At 39.4% G+C, this 19,827-nt stretch overlaps 2 protein-coding genes across 2 annotated transcripts; one reads left to right on the top strand and one right to left on the bottom strand.

The window, feature by feature from the left end:
* Positions 1-36: 36 nt before the first annotated feature.
* Positions 37-5,804, top strand: LOC144644662 (chymotrypsinogen A-like). The gene is made up of 7 exons (XM_078504195.1): positions 37-1,142; positions 2,490-2,628; positions 2,827-2,932; positions 3,586-3,673; positions 3,814-3,867; positions 4,199-4,397; positions 4,975-5,804. Exons 1-7 carry the CDS (start codon positions 1,082-1,084, stop codon positions 5,540-5,542), a joined length of 1,215 nt encoding a protein of 404 aa, XP_078360321.1. The 5' UTR covers positions 37-1,081; the 3' UTR covers positions 5,543-5,804.
* Positions 5,805-6,338: 534 nt separating this feature from the next.
* On the bottom strand, positions 6,339-19,607 carry LOC144644636 (ATP-binding cassette subfamily C member 4-like). The gene is made up of 7 exons (XM_078504167.1): positions 19,520-19,607; positions 16,405-16,983; positions 14,375-14,757; positions 11,345-12,675; positions 10,241-10,811; positions 9,675-9,811; positions 6,339-8,424 (listed from the first exon to the last, which is right to left on the bottom strand). The coding sequence occupies exons 2-7, from the start codon at positions 16,933-16,935 to the stop codon at positions 7,514-7,516; spliced, it is 3,864 nt and encodes a 1,287-aa protein (XP_078360293.1). The 5' UTR covers positions 16,936-16,983; positions 19,520-19,607; the 3' UTR covers positions 6,339-7,513.
* Between the last annotated feature and the right edge of the window lie 220 nt (positions 19,608-19,827).

Below are 19,827 nucleotides of genomic sequence, written 5' to 3'. Positions count from 1 at the left end.
CCCCAACCAATAGGCCACCGCGCCTCCCATTATCTGGTTTTAGGTGTAGAAATATTTCTGAGTTCGGCAGAAACTGCACGCAATCAGTATATTTGTAGCATCGCGACTCCGCCTGTTTCCTTTAGCCTCGCAGACTCCGCATCCGGATTTCTCGACATAATGTTGAAGCACATACGATTCAGCTTGAACAATGGAAACTAGCTCGGGGTGAAAAAGAACTGATATCATACACCGTCAATAAACCCGGGAATAAAGAACCTGATAATGGAAAGTTACGACGGCAGTTGCTATCGTCCTCCAACAGGTCAATTTCGATCACTTAGAGGTTGAGGAATAAAAAAAATATTTTTTGTATCCCGAAGCCCTCGGAGCTTAGTTACGATTTTGATATATCGACACTGGCATATTGTTATGTCCAGGGAAATATGATCCCTCTTCGACAACAAGGCACCTAAAGTGCATCTCGCCCCAAACATTTAATTTGTTTCGACCGAAAGTAATCGGTTTTTGTCGAGCATTTCTACGTAGAATAATTGTCCATTTGTTATCCCCTTTTTGTCGAACGAAATTTAATGACTCTAGTTTCTGTTTTAGCGTTTTTTGTTAAATAAAAGGTAGATAACAATTTTCGTGACGGTGTTAATGGAGGTTTAGAAGGGTACACATTAAAAAAGTTTTCCTTTTGTGATTTAAATTTCTAAAAAAGCTTTCGTTGAAAAAAGGAAACTCAGCTTTTGCTACAAAATATTTACATTACGATGCCACAAAGATGTGTTGTAATCACAATGGAAAAGCACACGTTCCTGATGGAAAGTGACGAAAAAATTTATTTAGCTGTTGTCGCGAACAATAGGATCGATTTCGTAGTTGTTTTCCGTGCAGTGCTTTTCAAATGAAATCGGATATCACTTATTTGGAAATTAAAGTCAAAGACGGTCGTTTCCTATTTGACAATGCAAAGAGTGCCACGTAAAACATTTGAAGTGGGTTTTATACAAACCAAGTGAAAAGTCGATTTGCTACAGAGCTACTCAAGTATTGCACATCACACAAGAACTCAGGTTACAGATCAGATACAGCCATGAAATACACCTCCACATTGTTAATTCTTTCGCTTTGTTTCAGTGCTTATCTTTGTGCTGGTAAGTTAGCCGACGTAATAATTTTAAAGTAAAGAGACGGATCACAAGATCGTTTAACGACTACGGAATCACGAAATTCTCGATCTATTTTTCACTTGCTGTAGTTTTCTTTTGAAATAATCCGAACGAGAATTTTATATGATCTGAGAAATTGCACAACAAATTTTAATAAAAATCATGTACCACGTTGAACAGTTTTCTATAAAAACGATATGCGTTCTTTAATTTGGAACAAACGACATGGGGCCCATTAAATTTTAAAAATTTAATTTTTTTTTTTTTTCTTTTTTTTTTTTTATATATAAAAAAAATTTTATTTTTATTTTACTCTTAAAAAAATTTTGGCTTTTTTTGAATTTTTTAAAAAAATTTTTTCCCAAATTTCGACAATAGGAAAAAAAAAAAAAAAAATTAAGAAAAAAAAAAAACCTAAAAAAAAAAAAACTCAACGGATCTTTAAGTGGTTTTGAACTATATTCTAGATGGGTGCCCCTACACAGTCATTTATAGAGGGCCATTTTTTAAAACAAACCTAACAGATGGTAACATTGCGGTGTATTTGAAGAAACTGGACCTTAGAAATCATCCCGTAAAGGAAATACAACAGTACAAATTAGCGAACAGGTCAAGTCAAAGACTTGCTACATCTCCTTTTCAATATTTTGTTTGCCACGTGTTGTGTCTCTTATTTGAAGGTTATGCGCGTGTAATCGTGTGCCTTTTTACTGTTGGGGATGAGAGAGAGTGACTGAAAAATGCTGGACGCCAAGAGGAAAAAAAACCGGGGGGGGGGGGGGGGTGAGATAAAAAGAGAGAAAATAGGGAGGGGATTTGGGTCTCTCTCCGTCCCATTCTTCAGTTTTCAAATTCCGCCACAAATACCGTATTTATTCGATTAGCGCCCCTTCGTGCGCCCACCTCGTGCGCCCACTCTGTAGGTGGAAAGTTTGCGCCCAGCCTCGAGTGCGCCCACCCCCCCCCACAATACTGGTGCACAACAGAGCATTGATTCTTTGATTGAGATGTTGGCTTAGTACTACAGAGACTTCCCGAGACCGAGTTTTCTTGTTTTTCTGACTTTCATCAGTTTCTGTTTGTACATTTCGTTTTGTTCTTTTGTTTTCTTGCTGACTTCTTCTCCTTGGTGAATTTGCGCCCAGCCTCGATGCGCCCACCTCGATGCGCCCACTCTCGTCCAAAATTTAACGCCCAGGGCGCTCAATCGAATATACGGTACTTCTTGAACGGTTAAAGTGGCATAGATTTTAGTTTAAGGAGGTGTCATTTTCTTTGCTGTTGATATAAACAATATAATTGTTGATCAATAGAATGCATTTTCTGTTACAGATTATGACTTGAAAGTAACCACAGGAAGTTCGTATGGCGCGGGGACAGATGCAAACGTGTACATAAAAATTATCGGCACAAAGGGTGTTACCGCTGAGTATGGGCTGGTGGGCTCGGGAGATCTCTTTGAGAGAGGAAGGTCCGTTTTATTTTTGTCCGTATTTATTTTTCGATAGTTTCTTTTGTCAATAAACTGCAAAACTGCTTTGATACTGTGTTTTGTTTCCATACTGTGTCAGTATTTCATACTCTTTAGAGATGTTTTGCACAAAGTATCGAAACAAAAGTAAGGTATAGAGGAATTAAAGCCATAAAATAGTTATTTTCATATTGCCAGTACCGACCAATTCTCCCTGAAGAACGTCGCTGACGTTGGAGAAATCACAGCCATAGCGCTTAAAAGAGACGAAGCTGGTTGGTTTCCAAAGTGGCAGCTCGCTAATGTAAGTGACAAACCAATTCTTTATTTACAGTGTCGACAGAAAAGAAAACTGTGCGCCTTTTTCTTTTGCGGCGCACCGCTTTGCCAATGTTCGTGCGGCTTTAAACTCGGTCTTCTTTTACTGCGCTTGATCGAAACAACATCACCCGGCAGGCACTACGTTGGAATCCTCAGAGCAAGAGGAAGACTGGGGAGAGGATGAAATGAGGAATTAGGGCCACACTGGGAAGGCTGCATGCCTAGGACAGAAGCCAATGGAGAGCTGAAATCGTCAATGGACTATGCTCCACTCGGGGTTGAGGGCTTGAGAGAGTGATCGACTTTCTATGAGGAAAATAAAGACTGCTCGTGCCTTCAATTAATGTTACTATTTGTCTACACCATGCATTATTTGTATAAAAGTGACACTGTGACAAATGGCTTGAATATAATTCGATTTTTGCAAGTCGATAAACTTGCGTAAGAAACTTTTAAAATACACAAAACAATTTTGAGCCATTTTAAACTGAACATCATTTTAATATTAACATTTTAGAAAAGGAGATACTGGATACATCGTAAATGTTTGGAACTTCAGGACACTAAAACTGCAACGACGAGAGTTTTTATTGATATTAACACAAGTGTTTGTTTTTGCTTCTCGACTTACTTTAGGTTATGATGAAAGAAACCAATTCTCGTAAGTGGCTGTTGTTTGAGTACAATGATTGGACAAAACCAAACGAATGGTTTACAATTCAAGGTATATATAAACAACACCGACTAAAAACACTGTAGTTAATTTATATATTATATAACTACCATAGATCATTTGATATATCACCTACTTTTAATTATTACAGAGAAATTATGGACTTATCTATTTATTTCCTTTTCTTTTAGTTACCTGTGAACCTGGTTTTCAAAAAAACCAAACAAGTGGAATTTGTTTTGGCCGTAAGTAATGGAACTTAAATTGGCATTACTTTTAAAAATGGCTTTATGTTTTATGGAATAAAACGAAAACACGTCACTGATCCATCCCTCTGCCTCCATTTGATTTCTTTTGCTTCCAATTTGTACTTTAATTCAATTTGTACTGCATCCAGAGAAATGAAATTCGTTCTACAAATACTTATCATAAACCGATTTATTTTATTTATTTGTTATAAATACTTGACACTAGAATGTGATTTCTTGGCTTGTGGTGACGTATCATACTTCTAACTGGTCACAACTCGCAAACCTGACCCTCTGATGTCTCAATCCTTTGTTCGATCTTTTTCAGCCATCTGTGGTTCACGTCCAACCTCACGGATATCCAGCGGTTCCGTGGCACCTCAAGGAGCCTGGCCGTGGCAGGCCATGCTGAGGTTCACAGTTTATGACCGTGCAATGTTCTGCGGAGGCTCCTTAATTTTGCCCCAGTGGGTTCTCACCACTGCTTACTGTGTGTATGGCAAGAAGGCATCAAATATCTTTGTCAGGTAGAAACCAAATCCCGAAAATTTAAGCATCATATAAAGAGGATACTACAAGGTCACTCACTCGAAGGCCTCGATCTCCCGTAAGATGGTCACTCGAGTTACATCCATATCTATTATCATGATCTCGTCACCTGTGATTCCTCATAATTTATAAAATCTCAGTCAGTATTTATTCCTGAATGTGTTCGGTGCTTTAATTTAAATCAGTATACAGTAAGATAAACGGGTAGATCAAATGAAAATGGTCCAAATAAAACAGTATAGTTTGTGCCATGCCAGTGTCAGTTAAGGTGATTTCAGCTTGTAGTTATTTGTGCAGTCCAACCGTTTTGGTAAACATAAACAAATCTCCTTATTTGATAAGTCCCAAGCTGTTTACGGTTGGACCTGATTGGTTAACAAAAAACAAAAAATCAAAACCAAATAAGCAACCACTTTCGACGGTCAATCAAAATCCACTTTTATACAAGAATTTTAATAAAAATTTCAAAGCAAAATAGAACTAGCTTTGATCATGTACTTGTCAAATGTAACTGGCTAAGGTTATAATAATCGGATATATTTCCAACATCAACAGGCTTGGCGCTTACTACAGAGACAAAACTATTGGCACTGAACAAGACATCACTGTAGAACAGATATTCATTCACCCCAAATACCACAGACCAAACCTTTTCTCCAATGACCTGGCTTTGCTGAAGTTAACCCGACCTGCCAGTTTGTCACATGGAACCGGTTTGGTCTGTCTGCCAAACAAGAAGTTGCCTTTGACTATGGGTGAATCCTGCTGGATTACCGGATGGGGGTACATTGACATATCTGCAGGGACTCTACCTGAGAAACTCAAACAAGGCCAGATTCCATTGGTCCCAAGGGCCAAGTGCGCCGCTGATCACCCAACAAGGACCATTGACGAATCTATGCTGTGTGCTGGCTCCAATATCACTGGTGTCAGCGGATGCCAGGGTGATACTGGGGGGCCTCTGGTGAGAGAGGTCCATGGAAAATGGTACATTGAAGGAGCTTTTAGCTGGGGAGCCGACTGCAATCCCATGAAAGGGTATAAGCATCAAATGTATTCCAATATAAGGTACATGAAGGAGTGGATCGACAAAACCATAGCTGATAATAATCAGTATGCATAGATAGAGGACTGTGAAATACGACCCTGCCTGTAAAACTAGATATTCTCTATATTAAAGATCAGTAGTACAAATGCTGAACTGTAAATTAGCCTATAGAACCTTCCCTGTGAAAGAAGTTATTCTACAATAAAAATAATTATCTATATCAAGTACAGATTACCTGGCCATTTTGAAGTCATGTAGTGTAGTTTGAACAAAGTTCCTTATCTTTCTTCCAGCCACTGCTTTGTCAGAGTTTATCGTTTTGGCCGAGTCAAATCCGAGCCCGAATCAAGTCCGTTGCCCAGTCACGTTATATAAAACACATTGTGTTAGCTTTATAATTATTTAAGAGCTAACCATCCTCGAGTCAGCACTGCTAAGGCTTAACTGTAATGCCATTTGAGCTAAACTCAGTTCCATTTATAGGCTAACTTCTGCACTCCATCCGCCATGTTCAAACAACGAGGAGTTGGACTCATCGCCACCCAGTCGGCAATGACTAGGGCCATTTGAACATCAGGGCATTTGACTTGGATGTGAGTTCGGCTCTGTTTTGACTCGAAAAACCGTTTATACTCTGATTTGATATCTAAAAACGACCGTGTGTGCCTACTATTTAGTTTGCACAACGTACGTTTTGAATGCAAACGTAAATGATGATCACAGGACGGCTATTTGCCTCTGATAGGCTTATCTTGGTGATGCTTCTGTTCTTCTTATGCCTAGAAGGGCCCACACGAGAGGCTCCAAAACAATTCAGAACGTTCTGCCGGGTGAAACAGGGCACATGTCAGTGAGGCGGGGAGTTCATTGTCGTTTTCCTGATATCAATAGAGACTTCCGTGATTTGCACACTCTAGAATTCTCGCGTACTCTCTGTGTTTCGCGAGTGGTAATACCGATTGAAAATATCGGGCTTTTCTTTGCTCCTACCGAAAAATTCCGAAAATAAGCCCACCCCCCCCCCCCTCCCCAACCAAAAAAAATCACGCTCCTCAAATCTCAGACACAAAAATCCAGTGCTCCGAAAAGAAGTCCTCCCGAATATAAGCCCATGATGTGCTTATGTTAAGTTAGATAAATACACTTTTTCGATTAAAAGCCCCTATTGTGAAGCTTGTTTTGTATTTTACATAGTTAGAGAATGCTCAGAGCGATTGTAGGACTTGTTTGTTCTGTAGGACAACGAAGTATTCTTGTATGCCCTAAAAAATGAAACGCAAACTTCCGTCCGAAAATATGTCCTCTGTATAAAAGTCCTCCACCCAAAAAAAGGCCACCTGAAAAGGACGTTGAGTGGATATATATTTATTGTTTATTGCATTGTTTATACACGGTTAAATTACATCAGGTAAATGAAATGTAATGGCTAAAAATACTGATCTAAAAATTTCTATAATAACCTAAAACTGCTTTCCATGTAGGCCTTTTCTCTAATTTAAGCATTACGGTTCACTCATCTCTTCAATTCAGTGATATTGTCTCCCTTAATTAAATTATAGGATAGGCTGTTTCAGAGAGCTGCACCGCTGTAGCTAAAGTTATTTTTCAAATAGTAGTTCGTGGAAGAGGGTTAACTAGTTTGTACACTACGCATATCATCGAATATAAACCATGAGAGCCCGTTGCCCGTTTACCTGATATTTAGTTTAAGAAGGCTAATGAAAGTGACGGTAATAATAAATGGCAAAACATGCAAACCTGTGGCACTCCAGCGAAAATGAATATGATGGAATTATTAAATAAAAACAAAAACCGTACTCTTAAGTATACACCCAAAACAATAAAGTAGAATGGTTTGAAAACTTTTTACCCTTTAAATATAATTCCAAAGTGTAGTCCAAAATAAAGAGACTGATTCCTTATTTGTCAATAAAAGAGGCAGTTGGGGTGTTGCTTTGCACCAAACTGTCCCCTTCACCCCGCCGTCAAAAACCAGTTCCTTTCAATTCCCCAAGACTAACACATTGGATAATTATTAAATACTGTTTAGATATTTGTAATTCGAGCCATTTCACCCAGTGAACTTCCTTCCCTGTTTACTAGCGAATCAAACTTGTCAAATTCGGCCACCACGCCATTTTTTAAAACTAAGATCATGTCACAGTTTTTGATGGTATTCAAACGATGTGCTACAGTGATGACAGTGGAGTCTTTCAGTTTCTCATACACAACATCCCAGATTGTTTGCTCTGTTCCTGGATCCACATGTGCAGTAGGCTCATCCAGCACAATCATGATCTTGTTTTGGTGCAACAGCACACGAGCCAAACAAATTAACTGCCGTTCTCCTACGCTGACATTTGCACCATGTTCCAACATCTCGTGATCCAGCTCTCCCTTCAGGCTCTCTACCAGCTCTTTCAGTTGCACTTCCTCCAAAGCTCGCCATAAATCTGCATCTTCAAATTGATCCACGAGATCTAGATTTTTTCTTAATGACCCACTGAAAAGGACAGGACTTTGGCCAAGAACGGATATACATCGTCGAGTTTCTTGGAGATTGATCTCTTTTATTGGAATGCTATCAACCATAATCTCTCCACTGGAGTCAGGCATGCGCATAAGAGCTGCCACAAAAGATGACTTTCCAGCACCTGTGCGGCCTGCGACACCAATCTTTGCGCCTGCTTTGATATCAAGATTGATATTCTTCAGCACTTGAGGTCCCCCCGGATAGTACGTCAATGATACATTTTTGAATGTGATATTTCCTTTACGTGGCCAGTGTTCTGGGGGAAGTCGTTTCACTTTGTATCCGGGCTCGCAATCAATCTTGGTGTATGTCATAACTCGTTCAACTGACGTCATTAGAACTTCGGTTTCCGAGGTTTTCCTCACGGCGAATTGACCAGTAGACAATCTTTGGATGACGTAAGCCAGAGCAAGTCCAGCAAAAGCTGATTGAAAAAATATTCGTATTTTTACTTTTCATTTCAGTTTAGGTAGATTATGTAAACGGTGGTTATAGTATACTTGATGGTACTACATGACAGCATTTAAATCAAATATACACATGAGTTGAAAAAGGGGGAAAAGGCACCCTGGCTAGGTTAACCTTCCATTTCCCGTCTTGTTCTGGATTACAAGTGCAGCGTTACAGCCACTAAGCCGCGTCAACACAGTATAAAAAATACTCGGGGAGATACCTTATTACATGAAATTTTTTGCGACACGTTAATTTCGCGATTTTGAGGTGCGCATATTTGGCGACACTTAAATTTCGCGATTTTGCGAAAATTTTGTATTTTGAATCACTTTAATTTAACGTTTTAGAGTAAGACACAATTTACATTTCCTTCGCAATATTATTTTGCATGCCCTTGAATTAAATAAAAACGACTTCATTAATGAAAAAATAATGTCAAAATTAACAAAAACGCAAGGGTGGTTCTAAATCTCGCCAATAGCTACAAGAGAGCAGTTAATGACTAGTAGGTTATGCTTGTTCGTGCATGAGTTATTGTTCTTGAGTCAATTGACGACAACATCCATTTAGATTGATAATTCCTTCCTTCAGTGTCACTAAACTTATTTTTCTTTATAATTATTTACATAATACGAGTCACTTAATTTTCGCGTCATGTTATGTTCGAGACACTTATTGTTCGCGTCACTTTAATTTCGCGAGTTTTTTGGAATCGCTAAATTCGCGAAATGAACGTGTCGCGAAAATTTCATGTAATAAGGTAAACTAGAGGGTGAATAGTGGTATGCAAATCCGCTAATCCGTAGTATTTTTTGGCGCAACCCGTCGATCCGCCACTCACAATCAGAGATAATCAGGATCCGCATTACTTGAAAATTTTCTGCCTTAGAGCTTCACTGCAACGGACTGTAGATGTCTGTTTTTTGATGTTTCTTTGCTTTAAAGTTATTACAACGAAAATAAAATGTCCGTATGGATACTAGAGTTGTAACTTGCCTTTGTAACTCAGAGAATTGCTAATTAATTCGTAATTATTAATAAGAGAATTGCTTATTTTAAAATGGCAATGTAACTTCTTTGCTAACCCGCGGACCCAACGTGATTTCAGTTTCGACGTGATTTTACTTAAAGACAGGCAGTTTCATTGATGAAGTATCAATCTGGTGTTAAGCAGATTGACAGATTGTGTAAGTACCTTATTGTACGTTCAGATATACCTACCGGCATCTTGAGACACCAATATTGCCGCAAGCGCTACTGCACCAATAAACACGGAAGCGAGAAGATCCAGGCGTACAGCAAGCCATCTTCCACTGGCAATCACCATAATATATGACTGGTTATGAATATCTTGATATCTGTAAGAAGGAAAACACAGTAAAGCGTTACTTATACCCAGATTTCAGAGCCATTACCTTGAGTCAGATCGCCTAAGGATGAATATCACAGCATTGAGTGGATTTTATTACATTGAATGGATTCCCTTGATGGGAATTCCCGTCTACAAGTGGAACTGAATTATTGCTAAAGGACACCTCCTGGCGAAAAAGGTAACGAGGTAACTTTTGTCATCTCTCTAGAAACCTTTAATGAAAGTCCATGCAACTGAAATCACGTTGGGTCCGCGGGTTAGCAAAGAAGTTACATTGCCATTTTAAAATAAGCAATATCCCTCCAGACAAATCTGTCATTTCTGCATGAGTATCAGTTGTACAGGCCTCTTGGTAGCAGACTATTCCCCTCAACACGCATTGTCAAGATAAAAACGGTAATCGTGATCAACGTACCTGTGAAACTCATCCACGAAATCTCTTTGTCTTCCTCTTGTCCGAATCGTGTCCAGTCCATTAAGGGTCTCAGAAATGTGGGAGAAGACGGGACTACGGCACACTGACTCTAACCTTTTCAGTTCTCGGGACGTCTTTAAGAAATACTTTGAAATCCAAACGGCAAACACAATCAACGGAGCAATAACAACCAGAAGCCAAGGATTTGCCACAGTTGGCACAATTATCGATGCAAAAACTTGCAAGGTAAACTCGACTGCAAATAAAAGTGTTTCGGGTAACCGCTCATCCAGGCAACCAACATCTTTAGAAAACCGATTAAGGATTCTCCCCACGGGATTTGAATCAAAGAACAGAACCGGTGCTTCTAAAATAGCCACAACCATTTTGTCATGAAGACGCTCAGAACATCGTAGAGAAACCAGAAGCACCCCAAATCCTCGAATGGTGGTAAATATGAAAGATACGCCTACTAGCCAACCATAGGTAGTTAGGTTTCGTTTGTCTTTCTGATCTTCGGGAAGTTTCTTTGTCAAAAACGAGAGCCACACGTCACAGGCAACCATCATTGCTGAAAAAGGAGACAAAAGAAAGACGAACTAGTGTAGATGATCAACACTGTATGTTTATCTTGAGAGAAATTTTTTAAAAAGCTATTTTTTAAGGGACTGTGTCATGGCTGAGTTAAGTTTATTTTATTACGTTATGCCAAATACTCGCTATGAAACCAAATGTTTGCAAAGAAATTACTTCTATGGATCTAAATGACAAAACCGTAACTTTGTTACAACCAAATGTGTTTCCCGGGCGTTATATTTTAAAGTTACAACCCAACGAGATTAACTTTGAAAACTGTTCAGTCGAACAGTATTTCAAAATGTTTATCGATGTTTATCGTTCTTTATAAGTGCCCTATGTTAGAAATATGTCTTGTGCACATTTTTGCTCGAAAAAAGAAAAGGCTAACGTAAATCGTCAAGAAATAAATATGCCTCACAAATATTGCAACAATAGGTTAAACACTTTATTATCTGACTGAAAATTAACACTTTTGGCCGAAAGAAATCAAGTTGCAAAAGCTCGTACACAAATACCGCGAATTACCTTGTGTTATGAGACAGAAGCAGATGACTACAAAGATCACCCACGGATGCATTCCACTTTTGAAGTAATTCCAGTAGAGCTTCGATGAAATCACTCCGATTGTGCGATCTTCTTGCAATATTTGCAGACTCTTTGCTTCATTGGGTGGTAACACCATTCTGCCACAACTACGAGCCACTTCCTTTTCCTCTTTATCCTCCCAAACAATACTCTTTTCTGACTTACCGTCCTTTAGAGCTTTCTTATAGAGCGGGTCAATAACTGTATTTAGTACACCTCTTTCTTGTAGCTCATTAAAGCTGTCATTTTCCAAAACACGGCCTTTAAACAGCATAATCACTTTATCAGCTTCTTTCATGTGCTGTTCGTGATGGGAAGTTAACAGTCTAGTTTTATTGCCCAACAGTCCTTTTATGCATTTGTCAAAGATGTGTTGGCCAACTTTAAAGTCCACAGCGCTCAAAGGGTCGTCTAACAAGTAAACGTCCGCATCAGCATAAACTACGCGTGCTAAACTTACTCTCGCTTGCTGACCCCCACTAAGAACTTCACCTCTTTCTCCAACGACTGTTTGGTCGCGGTCGGGGAACTGCTGGATGTCTTCAGTTAGGGCACAAGCCTCGATTATTCGGGCGTACTTGGGCTCATTGTATGGTTGACCAAACAAGATGTTTTCTCTTATAGTTCCAGAGAACACCCAAGCTGTCTGGGGAAGATAAACAAGAGACCCTTGGCAGGTTACTGTTCCGCTTGTGTATGAGACCTCGCCGGCGATCGCTGATAAAAGAGTAGATTTTCCACTACCCACTGGTCCTGTGATGACTGTCAAACTCTGCGCTGGTGTGTCAAACTCAATATCCTGCAGAATAAACTCATTTGTTCGCCCGATTTGCTGGTACGTCAAATTTGAAACACATAATGTCGGTGGCTTTAATTCATCAACAATGGAAACGCCTGGCATTTTCTCCTGACGATCGGCCAGTTGACTGTTCGATTTGGGTAAACTGCTCTCTGTGTTTCTCGTGTCTTCCCTAGACTGATCGCATGAAATCGCAGGCAGGACTTCTAAAAGAAGAAATTCTTCTATTCTGCCAAGCGAAGCATAAGCATCGCATGCTCCTAGCAACCCCATGGCTAAATTAGAGCAGGTGCTCAATCTTAGTAAATTAATAAAAGCCATGAGCATAAAAGCATTGATAGGTGTGAGGGGCTGACCAGTTAACACAAGAGTGACGACTGACAGTAGGGTCGCCATTGACACTGAACTGAACCTCAAGGCACCAACACATGACCAAACGAAACTCTTCTTTCGTAAAATGTTTATCTCATGTCTGAAAAAAATAAATAAAGCTATTATGAGGGTGACATTTTTCAGGCAACCACATTTGGCGCGTAAATATGGGCGGACATTTGGCCGTGGACAAGTTGATTTTCACGGAAAAACGCCTACATTATCAATTGCAAGTGTTTTTGTAAACAAGGCCGTTGTTCTCGGCGTTCAAAAATAACGCTACTCTGTTCGAAACGTCGTGTTCTATTCAATTTAACAATTTAATTGAGATAGAAATTGAACGTGCGAACGTAAAACGTACTTTTTCGAAACTGGAGATAAGTAGTAAATAAACCCCTTCAGGCCGCTGGTATACACTGGAGGATAATAGGACCGAGGCTAAAAGGTTGACCGAAAAATGAACAGTTGGCCGATCCAGCGAAGCTTCGAGAGCAACGGTGAAATTTTGAGGACAATCTTTCAGCCAAGGGCATTATCCTCCAAGATACCAGAAAGCCAGAAAACGTTTTTTATTTTATAAACCTCCGATTAATTTCTACAACGCGCTTTTTCACCGTTAAATAGGAAAAACCCTACAGTGATAATCACGGCGTAACTGCGGATAAAATAAAATTAAGTTGATTTTTATATACGTATTTTTTTAAAACTGTGATTTGATTAAAAAGTTAGTCCTGAAACAGGGTATATTGTCTGATACTCGTCGTCCAGTTTTGTACCACGTAATGCGTTCTCTCCAAAAAAACTAGCAATGGTATACTGCAATTCCTGCGTTTTGATTGGTTAACAGGCAATGGTATATGAGCTCATATACCATTCACCACAAAATATGGTAGCCACAACGCGTGAACGAAAACAGCTGGGGAGCTCAAATATTGCAATACTTTGGACGTTTTTAATAAAACAATTATTTCACTCGCGCTTGTTGGATATGAGATTGTTATAGCCAACTCAATGCTACGCGCCTCGTTGGCTAGTACCATCTAAATAAATAAATAAATAAATAAATAAATCAACTTTGTTTTACGAGGGTTGCACATAACAGTCTTTCGACTGACAAACCCGTGGCCCTCGGATTCCTGATCGAATTGGAATTTAGAAGTGTTGGTTTTTGTGGAGGGAGGAAAACAGGAGAACCCGGAGAAAAACCCTCGGAGCAAGGACGAGAACCAACAACAAACTCAACCCACATATGACGCCGGGTCCGAGAATCGAACTCGGGCCACATTGGTGGGAAGCGAGCGCTCTCACCACTGCACCATTCCTGCTCCCCTCATATCCAACGCGCGCTTGTGGATTGTTGTTTATTATTGGATATTCGCCGGTCGCGTTGAATTACGTCACGTGTTTGGAGCAATTGGGAAAAGAGATTGGATGAATTGCTAGTGTTATTACAAAATCACAAGAGTGCATTCTTCGAAATTTTAGTCATACTGCACAACAGAACAAATTTATAAAAGTAGACCATTATAGATACAGTATTAAATTGGAGTTTGCCTCGGTGTCAAACCCTGTGAAGGTTTTTTTGTGCAATCGTTTTCCTGTTCTGTAACGTTTTGATTTTTTGTTAGCTTTGCTATATGTTATGGGTGAGTTTTACAGGTCATTTGAATTTGAAACAACAATTATTTCAAGTCGTGGACAGAAGGTTGTCACTTAAAGTGGCTCAATTTCGGTTTATAGTCCCCGCATATAAAATCAGCGATCGCACAAAATTCAGTACCGTATTTTTTTTCGCCTACCTTCTCGTGTTCTTAATCTTTTCTCGGTATTCATCTTCCCACGCATGCGTCTTGATGGCACGGATCCCAGAAACAACCTGGTTTATCAAGGAGATGCGCTGGTCAGACACTGCGGCTGTGCGCAGTCGCAGTGCAGCACTAGCACAGGACAATAAGGCAAAATATGGCACAAGGAGGCACATAAAACTGAATCCCATAAGAGCCTGCCAGCCAATGAAGTACAAGAGTAAAATGGGTACCACCACGAGCACGGGTACCGAAAAAAACGCCACGAACATCCATTTGATAGCACCTTGCTCCATTCGCTGAACATCGTTTGATATAAGGTCGATCATGCGACCTGTTGTAAATGTGAATAATGCATGCTTGCTTAGAAGAAGCGTCTGCAAAAGAAAAATTAAAAATTTTATTTCCTGCAATGAAATATAGTCACTGTCAGCATGTGATTGCCAAATGAATGGTGGCAAACAAGGGAAATAATCCATAATTACAGTAAAGTGTTCTCTCCAGGCTGTTCTATTGATTAACGATATCAGTGTACAGTCGACTCTCTCTAAGACGGACACCGTCGGGACCGGCCCCAACTGTCCGTCTTAGAGAGGTGTCCGCCTTATAGAGAGTCGAGGTAACGTGACACCAGAAATTTTGAGAAGATAAAGCTAAACGGCTATGCAAAACGAATACACGTCTGTTTTGAGTCGCTTACTTTAGCAAAACCTATAAAGTAGAACAAAAATAATATAAAAAAATTCGACTTGTTTGTTCATAACAAACGGTAATACTGTAAGTAGAAAACTACCTCTTTGGTGCAACATACTTAAGCAGAGAAGAAATACGTTATAGCGGATTGTTTTTTGGTAAGTTTGGTATTCTACAGGCGCTGACCTACTATGCTATAGGTTGATACCAAGTTTTGAAGTATTATTCACTAAAAAAATAACTTTTTGTGCGTGTCCGTTGGCGGTTTCAATGTGTCCGTTGTCCGTCTTAGAGAGGTGTCCGTCTTACAGAGAGTTTTGTTACAGTAAAATGACTGAAAAACGGCAGGGACCTTCACCAGGTGTCCGTCTTATGGAGGTGTCCGTCTTATAGAGATGTCCGTTAAGGGAGAGTTGACTGTAAACCAGTGTTGTTGACTTGGACATGGTGCCCAGCAGTAGTACAATAGGGACCAACTTAACCTCTTCTTCTGCGCAGGAATTACATTTGAATGCGGAGGAATACATTAACAGGAGTGATGTCATTGGTCACTGTGTCTGTCTCATAAATTAAATGCGGTGGATTTAAGCAACCAGTGGGTGATGTCATGTTCTGGCAGCGATAGAACTGAAAATCCAGTGTAGCCTTCCCTTTACTGCCCGATGGGCTGGGAATCCCATTTCCCAAATTTTGCTCAAATCTCATTTCCCAGCCTATAACTTGCCCAAATTTTCCCAAATTCCAGTCCCAGTTCCATTGTTTTTTGTTTGTGATTCCCAGTCCCAGTGACCCAAATCCCATTTTCTCAGTAAACATTTGCCAAAATTCTAGTTCCCGTTACCCCTTCAGGCCCCTCTTAGACTGGTTTTAGACTATTTAACATAGGCGAATCTTTGTTTACGTCAGTGTTCACACTTTACCTCATAAGCATATTACTTTGCATAGATAAGGCATCATGCTCGATTCCAAATGTTTAAAGAACTTGCGAGACTTAGAAATCGGCGCATATTTTCGTTCTTTGCGTGAAATACATTGCAGGAGATATTAGCTAGTCGAAAGCTAAAAAAATTGCTGAGTTGAGAGGCGCTATAATTGAGCCCATATATTCTTTGTAGACAATTGGGCTTTTGAACCCGCGTCACACAAGAACGATTTAATCCTCAAATTTCTAGGGACTATTGATCGTGCCATGCCCTTTCAATATTCAGAGTTGGTATTTTTGTAGCTGAAGCGTTTACGCTGAGACAAATTATTGTAAACAAAGATTTCAGCTATTCTTTCTGACGGGTGCTTACCTTCAATAATAATAATAATAATAATAACAAACTTACCTTCTGGTAAACTAGACCTTTAAGAGCGCTGCTTATTCTCATTCCTAAAAGCTCACATCTATATTCAAGCTGGTGACTTGCGAGGCAACTGATCAAAGCGTTGATGCACATAGCTAATGCACAACCGTAGAGAAAGGGATTTCTCTGTGGCTCGGCTGACATCAATGTTGAAATAAAATACCCGAGAAGCAGTGGTTGAGGAAAAAGACAAAGTGTGTCCAAAGTGCTCGTGAACGTAATGATCATGGCGTCCTTAAAGGAAAGCATCTTTACGACGCTTTTCCAAAGTTTAGGTCTTTTTCCACTTGTATTGCACTTTGTGTTTTCTTTGTTCCAGTTTGTTTGAAGTTGTTCGGTTAAAAAACAAGCAGAGTTTTCTTTTGAAAGGGGTAAAAAATCACTTTCATGTAACGTTTGTTGACTGCCTGTCTTGAAAACTATGTTCATCCATTGAAAGAGAAGCAGGGACATGAAGCTGACTTTTTCTTTATCGTCATCGGTGGAGACCTTCTTGTATCCAGTCCTTGCCATGCCTCTAAATAGGACTCTAGCCGGGTAACGGCCTTTTAAATCCACAATCTAACAACGAAAATATATATATATTTATATAATAACCTGAATTCTACGTGCATTTTGATTTGTTCTTACTTATGATCTATTAGAGTACAGACACATAGATGACGTCACGCGGTGGTGTGACTCGCGCGCGTGATCAGAGTTCATAGTCCAAATCAGAGTTGTCGGCAAAGTTTTTCAAACTTGCGGGGCCACAACAAAGCAAAAAAGTTCAGCTTAATTACAAATCTTCAGTGAGAAACAATACGCCAAGCATCGTTCACCTTTCGAAGCATTTAACTGGGCGAAACAGGCTTGAAGAAGACAGTGAATTATTCGAGAAATTATCTGAAATCTGTATGAAAGTTTGACCGATGTTGTACAGTTGGACGACGCCACGGGAAACAAACGAATTGCGGTTGAATGCTTCGGTTAATGCTTTCAGATTTGAACAACTTTCCAAATCGGAATAAAGGTTAGTTTTTTCATTGACTTTCAATTGACCATTTTTCTGTTTATTCAATCGGATTAACAGTGCTTCGTGTTAACGAAAACTTAATAGTGAAATCAAAACAACTTAGCTCATCGGTACGGCGGCATTGCTCACACTGAAGTGTGCTGAAGTCTTGTGTTATTATATAAAACAAATAGATTCCATTTTGCCGTGCGTCTGTTCAGTTATAGATCACAGATGACGTCAAAATGTGGTATGATTCGGCTCGTGGGCCACTTCTTTTGTTCATACCACATTTTGACGTCATCTGTGATCTATAACTGAACAGACGCACGGCAAAATGGAATCTATTTGTTAAATAGATCACAGAAAAACGAAAAAAAAAAACATTACCACATTTAGTCCAGTTCAGGCTATGGCTTCGTCAGTTAATTAGTATGTGGTCTTAATGACGAGGTGACCGTATGGAGGGGCTCTACAGTATGCCTTTTTATCAGGTGCACTTAGGGAACATAGTTTCATTTGGGGAACATAATTTTTTCCTCCACTGACTAACGCAATTTAGAACTCTGATATAAAGTTGAAAAGAATAACAAATTGAACTGAAAACTAAATGCAAGTTTAAATTATTAGCGTAACTGAATTCAGTTGCTGAGTTTAGGACCCCATTCAGTGTTTAGCACGAACAATTATCCACTGATGAAGGGAAAGGGAAAAGCCCGAAACGTTGAGGTTTCGTTATTAGGAATTCGGCACTTTAAATAAAATTTTTCTCCAATTATTACGAAAATAATGTTCCTAATCTAGTGAGGTTTTCCTAAATGCGTTTTTGGAGGTCGCGTTTTTGATTGATTGATTATTGATTGATTGACGTAGTCTTGTACGTTTCGTCGCAGGAATCAATGTATGGGATGGAACCGTTACTAACTAACAATATAATGGAGTTCGTTAAGTATCTTTGGACGTCCCTACATTTGTATGCAAGTGTTTATTTTTTAACGTTATTTGTCTTAAACAACCGCGGTTCTTTCTTCCGTTAACCAACACGCTTTGTGACGTCACATATTGCCATTAATGTGCCAACCACAGATCTATTGGCAAGTGGGACAAAGATTTTGTTTTGTTGGTTGGCAGATTTTAATAACAAAAAGAGTTGTTTGTCAACAGAAATCTTCCCTTCTACTTGAGTAATTACAAAAAGAAAGCCTGAAAAAATAGCTTGTTAAACACCTTTCAGGCTTTTTTTTCGCAACTGCTCAAGATGCGTTTATAACCGCGATGATCTTTCACTAATTAACTCTTTTACCCGCAGTTCAAATATATGCCGGTCGACATTTCACATATTGGTCGCCATTCACTCTCAAGACAACTTCACTCATCTTGCTGTCGTAACGTATGGCTAGCAATCCGTGACCACTAGATTTATTCGTGTATTAAGATTTAGGCGAGCACGATAGCTCAGTTAAACAAGAAAAAAGGTCTACTTCTTAAATAGGCAGAAAACACAGAAAGTAGTTAAAGCGTTTTCGCCAGAAATGAGGAGATGATTGTGTTTATACGGCACGCAGCCAAATTGTTCTTCGTCGAGCTTTTGTCTGTCATGGCCCAGTAAGCAGCTTTTTGGAGAATGGATAACAATTGAAGACGATGAAAGTAAAATTCACGTTCAATTTTTTCAAATTTCACTTCTCTTACTTAATTTCGTTTGCTGTTTCAAGGCTTAAACTAATACAAAATGTCAAGTTTTTATCGAGTTGACTATCATTCGTGACTGACTATTGAAAACAGGCGTCGGATATGGAAGCACTGCAGCATAATTGTATATATTATTAAGCTCTTTCGCCAACCGTTGTTGTTGTGGGCCATCGCTCAGAAAGCGCTTAAAATGAGAAAAAGCTAGTGTTCCAACTTGAAACCTCATTGCCGCAAGGCAATCACACTTGACTGCGATCTTTTCCATGGAGATCATTTCTGCTTTTTATATGAAGCACTTCCAAGGGAAATGCTTCACTTGCACTAACGAAATTCATATTTCGTTCGATTCAGGAATACGTTTTAAGCTGAGATCGTATCTTCCCCGATACATATAGAACATGCATTATTTACCTGAACAGCAAAGGGCAGTCGTCCGGGATTCGTTTAGACAGTTTAGCAAAGATACTCTGTAAAGCTTGCACGACAAACAAAACTTTCAGAGATCTTCAAGTGATTGGCATTTAACATCGTGGATTGTCAAATGACAAAGGTGAAGACAACTGGTCCATGAATCATATTTGTTTAAATGGACAGCTTAATAAACTATTTGCATATTAAAAACTGACAGAGTCATGGTCACGGGCACTGGAGATTCATCCACAATCTCGCCAATCGTCGATCTTGTTTTTGGAACCTTTCAACTCGTGAAAGTTAAAAGC

The sequence above is a fragment of the Oculina patagonica genome, chromosome 2 (genome assembly GCF_052425735.1).
Source record: "Oculina patagonica isolate OP01 chromosome 2, crgOcupat, whole genome shotgun sequence".
Classification (NCBI taxonomy): domain Eukaryota; kingdom Metazoa; phylum Cnidaria; class Anthozoa; order Scleractinia; family Oculinidae; genus Oculina; species Oculina patagonica.
This window is presented reverse-complemented; position numbering and strand designations above follow the sequence as displayed.